The 10,513-nt window shown below is 47.8% G+C and overlaps 1 protein-coding gene across 1 annotated transcript in view; it reads left to right on the top strand.

The window, feature by feature from the left end:
• The first annotated feature begins 221 nt into the window (after window positions 1-221).
• Sim1 (single-minded family bHLH transcription factor 1) overlaps window positions 222-10,513 on the top strand; it is an 83,537-nt gene continuing 73,245 nt past the window's right edge. The window contains exons 1-2 of the mRNA XM_005377811.1: window positions 222-489; window positions 1,096-1,739. Coding sequence (XP_005377868.1) covers window positions 1,565-1,739 — 175 coding nt within the window. The 5' untranslated portion in view covers window positions 222-489; window positions 1,096-1,564. The remainder of the gene's footprint in view (window positions 490-1,095; window positions 1,740-10,513) is intronic.

Raw genomic sequence — 10,513 nt, 5'->3', positions numbered from 1 at the left:
CGGACGCGGAGCTCGGAGCAGCGGGCTAGGGGCTAGACAGGCGTGGGGCGTTTCCCAGCCATTCAGCCCGATTGGCCAATGAGCGCCTCGCCCCTGGGCGCCGAGCCAATGAGAAGCAGGAAGTCTTGTGAGTGGCATTGAGGGAAGGCGGGAGAAAGGGAGCCCGGGAGTGAAGTTGAAGCTAAATTTCGTAAGCTATGAAGAAGTTACGGGGGGGCGCTTTTGGCTTCCAATTAGGAATAGCACTGGCTTGCTAGCAAGTACCGAGGAGGAGGATTTTAAAACCAGTGCTCCAGTCCCAAAGCCCGCATCCTCCTTCTGCCTGGCACCCCCCCATTCATGAGCGAGCACAAGGAGCCAGGGGGTGCTGGGCTCCGCTCCGGCGGTGGGGCGCGCAGAGGCCGGCGGAGGTGCTTAGTGGGGCCGCAGGCACGCGTGCAGTTGGCGGGCGGGCGCCTCCGCACCCTCTGCGGCCCGCGCGGACCGAAGGTAGGTGCAGCTGGAGCCTCCAGCGCGGCTCGTCCTGGGGGAGGCGAGGCTGGGGCGGGACGTCTGCGTCCCCGCGCCCGAGGGAGCCGTCGCCAGCGCCACCTGTTAACCCGCACTGCCAGCCCGAGCCCCTGCCCCTGCCGGGCGGGGAGCCCCGGGTCGCCGCGCGGGTCCCCAGGGGCTTGACGTTTTAAGCGCTGCTTTTTGAGGACTCGCTCAGACCTCAGACCGCTGTCAGGGAGGGAGCCAAACTCCAGGGCTGCGGAGTCCCGGGCCCGCACGGCGCCGCCGGCTGTGCAGGAATCCGGGACCGCAGGCGCTGGCCCGGCCGACGTCTCCCGACGCTCTTCGAAAACACGCGCTTTGTTGTTTGGGCAGCTTCCAAAGGGGCTGGAGACTGTAGCCGGCACTGGTGAGGGAGTGTGGACAGTGCGTACAGGGGTCCGGTCCCACTGTCCGGTCCACATCTCAAAAACACTCCCCCCTCATGCTGCCCAGGACAGCCGAGGCGTGCGGAGGCCCTTTCCGGCCGTTTTTTTGGAACTGGGGCGAGGGGTAAAGTGGGAGCCTCAGATTTCTCATGCTCTGATGCTGTTGCCTTCGCAGTGGTCTGAAAGAATTATCCAGGATTCCTGTTCCCAAACGGGCTGGGAGCCGCCTCAAATGCCGAGAAACTGAAGAGCAACCGTCGGGAATTATGATGTCGATTTTCCAAGGAACCGGGTTTGCAGCGAGGAACAGAAGAAAACTCGGAATAGAAGAAAACTCGGAATAGAAGAAAACCTGAGGGGTTCTGCCAGCATCTCAAATCTAGAGACCGCCAGGGTTGCCCAAATTGCCGTGGATGAACAAATTTCCTACACTTGCATCTTATGTCTTCAAAGAAAATATTTTCTGTTCGCTGCACTGGCTTTTTACTGTCATCCGCACACTGTCTCTTGTGCAGACTTCAGGTTTTCATTCAATGTCCGCGTTTGTGTTTTCGCCTAGTATGATCTCTAGTTGAAAGCTGATCTTGGGTTTTGTATGAATCTGTGGAGTTTACGCTGTAAGAAGAAAGGGGGAACCAGACACAATGAAAGAAAAGTCCAAAAATGCTGCTCGGACTAGGAGGGAGAAAGAAAACAGTGAGTTTTATGAACTGGCTAAATTATTGCCTTTGCCCTCGGCCATCACCTCGCAGCTGGACAAAGCATCCATAATCAGACTCACCACCAGCTATCTCAAAATGAGAGTGGTGTTCCCAGAAGGTAAGTGACTTTGTGTAGAGCGGATGTCAAAGGCAGAAGGGGGAGAAGATTTGCCAGGGATTGAGCCTACTCTATTGAGCAAAGAAGTAGATACACACTCTTTGCAAAGGAAAGTTTAGCTTGGGCTACTTAACTAAGGTCCTGGTTGAATTGGAATTCTTGTTGCCTTTCCAGACTCTGTTTCTCCATTCATACTTTGTCTTCACACCATCAGATGTGTTCAGTTGGGAGGGAGCCCAACGGTGCTTTTGTCAACACTTCAGATACTGGGCTCAACTGAGGGTACCACTAATCTAAACACGACTTTCTTTTTTATTTCTCTTGCTGGAACTGTGTCTAGTAGAAGCCAGGGGCAATGCTGAATGGGGTATTTTGCTAAGTATAGATAAACCCATGTAAAGGAGCTGGCTAAGCCAGGTAATAACATCTGTATGTGTCTGTAGTTCTGCAGATGAGAAACAGGCATATTCGTGAGTATGTCGCAAGTTTACTCAGTCTCTTGGATGCTTGCAGTAAATTTATTCTAAATTTTCAAGGCGTTTTCAGAATCTGAAACTGTGAGGCTTGGTGATTTGCTGCTCTGGCTTTATTATCATCTGTAAGATACGAGGTAGTTCTAAAATATATAAGATTGAATTTAAATGGTTAGCTTGCTTAGAGAATATCATCTGGGTGACCAGTTGGTGACTGGATTCTGGGAAAATTGTCTAATGAGGAAGCCTAGAAGGTAGACAAGCTGAGCTGCTGCTATGATGTAAAAATTATATTTTGATTATAAACATTCGCTGTGTAAGAACAGAAGAGCTTTCATGGAACACTACCGCATAAAAGGAACTATGAATACTCAGTAAGGAAAAGACACTTCTCTCTTCCATTTACTCATTCTTTTCTTTGCTTGCAGCCAAATAACAGATTTTTAAAAGAATGTTTTAGAAATGTTTTTGCCAGGAGAGCAAAATTTGGATGGTGAAGGAGAGATTAATAGACAAACAAACACAACCCAAGCGAAACGATTTAAAAATGAGAACTTTTTATTTGGTCCATAAAGATTTGTTGTTGATTGTAGTTGTTTGGTTTCTCCTTTCCTTTTCTTTCTTTTTCTTTTTTAAGAAATGGGGATGGGGAGAGAAAGTAGTTATTGGGTTTGGAGTTTCACTTTGCTTAATATTTATGTCAAGCTTGCCAAACATGCTCCAAAATTAGTCAAGGGCGCTACAAGAAAACTTTAAAATTATAGTTCAATTCTGCCCTCAAACTAAAGTTCTCTTAGAGTCGATTCTTCTTAAAATGGTTCCTTCAACAGTTCTCATTTGACCGTGGAAACCACAGGAAGAGAGGAATCTAGCCTGAAAGTACCTGAAAAGTTTTTTAAAAGAAAAAGAAGAGGGAGGATCTATGTATTTTAAATCCATATTTTCTATCCAAATTGTGCTGGGAAAATTACCATTATGCCACACTGCCTTCTGTTTAAAAAAAGAGATCTCCTTGTCTTTTATACTGTCAACGCCTACTTTATAAAAATAAAGCTATTGCGAACCCCGCTGGCCGCGCTGTTCCTAACAGGATTATTAGCAGTGATTTGTCAACCCCTGCGGTCTCAGTGGGCTCCCTTTCTGCGTGATTTCTAGCGGGTCTCGTCAATTATCGGTGCCGATGTCGCTCGCTGTTTGATCAGAAGCAGCATATGGTGCTGCTTGTGAGGCTGCTAGTAATCGGAGGAGGAGAAGAATAGCGGGTCGGTGTTCTGGGGCGGGCACCACGCGGGACCCCAGAGCCCGGGGAGTCGCTGGGCTGGGACGCTAGTCTATTTCATGCTGACCCAGAGCAGGCGTGGCCTTGAGAGGACCCGGCTGTTTTTGTTGTTGTTACGAGAGCAAGCTTTCTTGTGTAAGGGCTAATCCCACAAATTATAAATCGTGTCCTAATAGAAACAAAACAGGAGAAACAAAAAGTAAACTCATAGCCAGTGTGGGACTTTTAGAGGCAACTTCTAGTTATTTTTAAAGAAAACCCCATAAAGACTACTGCTGGAAGTCCCCCAACGGCCAGGCCGCTCCCCTTTGGCTACTTTAGCCAGCATTCGTGCTTTCACCAGCGCCCCCTCTCCGAGCCCTGGGCCCCGTCCGCCTGGCCCATCCTCAGTGGGTGAGCGTGAGTTTCAGGGAGGAGGGATGTGTGAACTCTGGGCCAATCCTTTATTTCTCCAGCTACTGCTGAGCTCTTAACTCACCCACAGCCCCCACCCTGTGAGACAGACAGGGTCATCGGAACAGCTGGATCGTAGGGATGAGGCTTTCATTTTGAGAGTGTATGCTTTTAAAAACCCCCAAATCCAAACACAGCACATTGAAATAGTAAAGAAAAATACAGCAAGAAACGAAAACAATACCCAAGAGTTTTCAAAGGAATGCTCAAAAGGAGTTAAATAGCGACAGGCCACAGAACCGGGCACAGCCTGCAGGGGGTGCTAAATTTGGGTTCAGCATTGACTCCGGGCAGCGCTGGGTGAGACTAGGATCCAAGGCAGTGGAGGAAATGCATACTTTGTATGATGGTAATTTTATGTACGAGCAACATAGAATTTGAAGATAAAGTTCTTCTTTACTTCTGTCTTGAAATAATCCTAGTACATAGACGATCCTCCATTATATTTTGTCTTAAGGATAGCTATTTTCTCTTGGTAAACATCATATTCCATGTAACATAGATTTTGCAAGATACACAGAATGAAATTATATGTCTGGTGACTTAACTATAGGCAACACAATGTACAAGTTCAGTTTATGTTTGTATCACATTTTATCTATATTATCCTGTAATGCCTAAAGGCTATAAACTAAATGAAAAAACAAAAATTCTTCAGTACTTACATTTGAAAGAAAGAAGAAATCATTAAAACGTAGGTAATTCCTTTCCACGACCTTTGCTGAATACAGTGAATACATTTCCCCCCTCTAGTGTCTAGTGGCTTTGTTTGGGCCTTGTTTCAACTTTCCCTTAGTTTACCTTAGTAGACACAATATTGAGCTGCTCAGGCGTGGGTAAGAGAAAGAAAGAGGGAATGCAGCAGTGAGATATGAGTACCTGAAATAATTAAGAATAAATCTAGAATAAATCTAAGAATGGATTTATTAGATCTTAGATCTATTAATCTAAGAATAAATCTAAGAATAATCTAAGAATAAATCCCCTAGATTGGTGATTAATAGAAAAAGAAAGAAATCAAGGAATACTACTGTGAAATCATTAAAAGTGTACATCTCCTGATTGATAACATAGTCTATTCTAAAACAGCCTTGCAAAGGAAAAATTGAGGGATATAGAAATGTATAAATCTTTGTTGCAGTGAAAGCCAGGAGGCAGGTAAAAAAGAGATGGCTTGACCTGCTACAGATACAAAACAGGACAAATTCAGCTAAAAAGAAGTACATATCCATAATTCAGCACTAATACAATTTTGGCTGGTGACAGAGGTGTGCAGAATAAACTTTCAGGATCACACGTGGTTTTTAAATTCATTGCTATTCAGAATCCTGGTAATATCGCTCTACCATATCATTATCAAAATGTCTTTTAAAAAATAGTCAAAGCATTGCAATTACTAGCTTCTCGGGGGGAAAAAAAAAGAAACCTTACAAAAGTCAAAGGCCATTAAACAAACCTTCACAGATTATTTCTAGAACATTCACCTCAAGATTGAAATCCTTAATCACTATATATATATATGGGCAGAGACTTGAAAAAGAAAAAGAGGTCCCATTTCCCACGTGGATGGGTGATTTAAGGCTGTTTTCCTTGCTGCTCAGAGAAATGATTGAGCATTAGGTTTCCATGTTTATTTTCTTACAGAAGTTTTTCTCATTGAAAAGTCTTTAACTACAGTTTATGCTTCATGCTGCTTTTCTCTGTTTAATTCCAGTTTTGATGTTGATTTAAAATGTGGAGTGCAGAACTAAACTCTGTGCAGAGTATTTCCAAAGCAGATTTATGTGCTTGAAATTGTAGATTTGGTTTAAAAGTACATTTGTTTTTTAAAGAGAAGGAACACTAATAAAAATAGTAGAAAGCAACAGGAAAAAAAAAAAAAACCCAGAATTCACAGTTATGGTAAGATGTCTTTAAATCAGGGTACACTTTTCCTCCTGAAGCTAACTCCCAGCTAAATGTACAGAGGACGAGGCTGATTTCTCGGGAGTTGTTTCTGTTCTGGAAATGTCGGCAGCTTCGAACTTCTACAGACAAACGGGGTCACAGAACTCAAGCCCACGGATTCTTGCCGCATTTCTCTGTCGGCGCAGGTATTTCTCAGGAAAATGAGCTTTAGTCCCTAAGAACACGTAATGGTCTTAGTGCATCACGCATTACCAGCCTCTGATGAATGGACTTTTACATTTTGTGTGAGGAAAGGGAACCCTAATTATTTGAAGCGGTCCTGCTGCTTTTTTCTGCTTGGCGAATAGGAACACAGGTTTTGCAGTAGAGTAAGTTTGAGGTAGGTACGGGCGGCTTTACCGCCCAAGTCCTGGTCCTCCGCGGCTGTGGCCAGACCTGGACATTTATCTAATCGAGGCCTCCCCCGCACCTCTCTCACCCCGAAGCTCGGGGCTGGCTGGGTCAGCGTCCTGCGTGCCACAGCTCCACACTGTCCCTAAGCGGCGCAGGGGCTCCCACTGCTCCCCGACGTCTTTCCTCTGAGCTCCGAGCGCCATCCCAGTGGGTGCGGGTGCGAACCTGCCGCCTCCCTTCGAGTTGCTCGGTCCCTGACCCGAAGACCCGGGTCCTCTAAACTTTAAAGGGAGCTCCTGTTCCATAACGTAGTGCCCAAGGGCGAGCTGGGTATGGTCGTGGGTGTCCGCAGCCCAGTAGAACCCAAGAAAGATCCTCTTGTCTTGCAACTCTGCCTTGCTGGGACTGTGGGGAGGCGGCATCGCCAAGTCCGCGCCACGCTCCAAGTCCCAAAGTCCTGGGAAAACTCGTCAACACTTGTGCACCACGCAGCACACGCCCGTATGCGTTTGTCCTCAGTTTTAATCTGGACCGGGCCGAACTTTGCCCTGCTTTGGTTTTTGGGATTTCGTTCATTAGCAGCAGGTTCAGGTTGGCTGGCAGCTTGGTCCTGAACTGGAAGCCTAAGCTGGGGGCCAGTGGAGCATTCAAAGGGCAGAAGGAGGGCCCAGCACGCTGACAGAGCTCTCCACAAGATTTACCCACACAGTGCATTCCCGGGGTGGGGTGCAGAGTCTCTGGCCCCTCAGCAGCAAACAGGGGAGGGCAGCGCACACATTGCGGAGGGTAGGCACACAGTCACCGATGCCCCTGGGAGCTCTGCCACACTCACCCGCGGCCCGAGACGACCCAAGCACTATAAAAGGGAGCAGGTACGCCTTGCCTCCTAGCCTCAGTGTTTGAAGGGCTTCTGCCCAGAAACTGCTCCAGGAGCTTGGTTCAACTAGGAGTGCCCATTCTGTGTCCCCTCTCCGGAGTACCCAGTCTCAGACGAGTGGAGTGGAAAGACCAAAGCTGCTTTGTGCCCCACCAGAGGACCGCCTGGACTGTGCTTCAGCAACGAGGAGCAGGCTCTGCAGGACGCAAGGGATTTGGGGTCTTCAGGATTACTTCCGAGCCAGCCTCTTCCCGAACTCCTCTACCCTTGGCCCAGGAGAGACCCATGCGGCTGGGGCAAGCTGCTGCAGGGTCTGAGGAGTTCAGCCTCCTAGGTCTTTTCCCCAAAGTGCCCAGCTTGTGATAGTGACTGTCAACAACTTGTAGGGCTTCTGCCTTACCCTTTTGCCTAAAAGTCATAACACCATCTACCGGGAGGTATTGGTCCCTGGGAAGGGCTACAAGAAGGAAACAATTTCCATGGAAAGATTGTGTTTATATATTAACAGGAAAAACAAGACAAAACAGTAGAAAAAACTCTTCTCTTCCTCCTCTGTCTGTCTGAGTCAAGGAGGTGAGGATGCCTGGTCTGTAATCTATATGTTGTCAAGGGTATGAAATTCATTTGGAAGGAAAAGCTCGATCAATTTATTTTTGCTGCTTGCAATAACACAGCTGGATGATGCTTTGAGCTCACGCTAGACTGGGGCTCATCATTCATTCGCCAAGAACGGGCCTAAATGGTGCCTGTGGGATTAGGTCAATTTTAGTGGATCTACTTCGCCTCATTTGGTTACTAATTGGTTTCTTGTTTTATAAATCGAAATCTCATTTTCAGGAAATTACAAAACCCGTGCAGTCAGTCCATTGAGGTAATCCTTGGGTCAGGGGGTATTTAAATGGAAATGGCTCAACCCAGTACCCAGGGTAAAGCAACAGTGAAACTTGCCTGGGTTTTCCCGTGAAATGTGAGCTAGCCCTTTAGATTCATAATAGATACATCCCTTGTAATGCTACTTATGTAAATATGATAAACCAGACTTTAAGGGAAGGGGGGGCGCTGGGAAAAGCAAAATTTATCTGCCAAGGTTAATGTGGCATATCTTGGAAATCTTCCAAAATAGATTATGTTTTCCTTTGTCTTCGGCCACTTTAGCTGGGGAAAATCCTTTTGTCTAAAACCCGATTTAGTTATCGCCTCCCTCGCAGAGCTCCTTTTCTCCTTTGCAAAACCCTATTCCCTCGGCCTCACCGAATTACAAGAGAATCTTTAGATCTTGTTCCCACTGTAATCCCGCCGCAAAGGGAGCCGGTTTCCTCCTCATTTTAAACAGACAATCAAAGGATTTGCGAATTTTCTGCGGTAGGTCAAGTGCAGAAACGAAATCTCAGCTTACCCCCTCGCCAAATGAAATTGGGTGCCAGAGCGCGTTACCGAAGGCAGCAGGCAAGGGGGTCACTTGGAGGCTATGGAGAAGGGGTGACCGGGATCGGGCTTGCGGAGGGAGGTGTCCTCCGCATCCCGAAGGGCAAGCGCAGCCCCGCACTACATCAGGAGCGGCTGACAGGTAAGCAAGGTAGCCAGTGCCTCATCAAATATTAACCCAGACCGAACCCTGTGATATTTCGAGGGGGAACAAAAAGAGAAAGCAATGCTCTGTAAAAACAAAAGATCCCTTAAAAGGTGTGTGTCCGGGGAGTGTGCAAGGGAGGGCGAGGCAGGCCCTTGTTAACCTGCACCCCAACGGGCTGTTCATTAACCTGTGGGGAAGTCTTATTTTCCCCCCGGGCACATACCACTGAGGTCGCCACCCCCTCTACAGTGAGGTTAGCGCTGGCGAGCTCGGGAAAAGTCTCCCACCCCCACTTCCCGCACGGCTCAGGGCGAGTCACACCATTGCTATGGAACGGCCATTTCTGGAGACCCTCAAAAAATTTAAAGATATTCGTTGACCCCAGCGCAGGTTTCGCACTCTTCTGGGCCCTCCCCACTCACACACTATGGCCCAACCCGCTTGCGAGGCGCGGGAGTGCGGTCTGCGCTCCGAGAAGCTGGGAGTTTCAGGACTTCCCAGGCTTCAGGGGTGCCCTAGGGCCTGGCCACCTGGGCGCTAGTCACTCCAGCAGGGTCCTTAGCCTTTTCTCCAGTGCAGGCTCGACGCCAACTCCCTCCTCCCCCTTCTGGGTGGTACCTTTGAGCAGGTACCAAAAAACGTACAGGTGCCGGAAAACAAGGATAGGCTGGCTGGATCAGGAGGAGCGAAGGGAAACTGACTGAGCGAAGAGGTGACCGCGACGCGTGCCCTCCTGGAATGGTCCGGCAGGACGGCAGGGACTGGGGCAGTGGAGTCACTCCGGGAGGGTAGCCGGGGGGCGGAGTGGGAGTCAGGAGGGGTCAATCTGTGCGAGGGAGGGAGAGGAGTCCAGTCACAGGCGGGAGCATCAGTGTTTGCAGAGCGTCGGGGAAATCGTTAGATTTATTTAGATGTGCAAACACCCAGAAAGACCCTGTTGGAGCTTAAGGGGCGCTCCTGTTCCTCGTAGCCAGGGCTTTGATCGCTTGCTTAGGAAGCAGCTCCTGACCAACACCTTTAAAGTGTCTACCTCCATCTTTTACTGTGAAAGAGCCTTTCCAGCCCCCTATTGCAATAGGAGTGTGGCCCCGGACGAGGTAGAGCACCTTAAAAAAAAAAAAAAAAAAAAAAAAAAAAGGTCAGTTAAACCTTGCTCAGTGGTTCTAACAATGAAGGAATTTAACTATCTAGTGAAATAATTTCAGCGGCTCCATTGTTAAAGGATAGTTTACCAAAGGTCTGCACAAGTTTCTTCTGCTTTTAAAAAATTTCTTCCTGTACACAGGTAATAGAGCAGGTTATACTATTTTTTTCATCAGCAGTGAATGTTGAGTGCTTTATATTTTAGGCGGCTCCAGAATGGTGCTGAGGTTTGTGGCAGAGCCTCAGAAGAGCCAAACGTGGTAACATCAAGGAGGGGATGGAGCTGTTAAGAGAAGATGATACCTGGGAAGTAGAGAAACTGAAAAATTCTTTACATCCAGGAAGAAGGAAAATATTGTTAGAAGGCTGCTAGCACCTCAAAGTAACGGACTTCAGAAAATCCCACTTTTTCTTGAAGAAAAGCCTTCCTTTTCCTTGTGGAGGGGAAGGGAGGCGAGGGTGAGGGGTGTGTAAGATTGGGCTTTGGAGGGGGAAAGAGGAGGAGAATTGCCAGGAATGCCAGTAAGCACAGGCTGGGAGTCTACTGTAAACAAATGGGATTTTCCGTTTTCCATAGAGGATTAAAGTCACAGGCTAAGGAGGAGAATGACTAGAAAGCCCCACAGCCAATCAGAAAGACCATCAGGGACCAGATGACTCTGGCCTATTATTCAG

The sequence above is a fragment of the Chinchilla lanigera genome, unplaced genomic scaffold, assembly GCF_000276665.1.
Source record: "Chinchilla lanigera isolate Chin_1 unplaced genomic scaffold, ChiLan1.0 scaffold00010, whole genome shotgun sequence".
NCBI classification, from domain to species: domain Eukaryota; kingdom Metazoa; phylum Chordata; class Mammalia; order Rodentia; family Chinchillidae; genus Chinchilla; species Chinchilla lanigera.
Note: the sequence above shows the minus strand (reverse complement) of the source record. Positions and strands in the feature narration are given on the sequence as shown.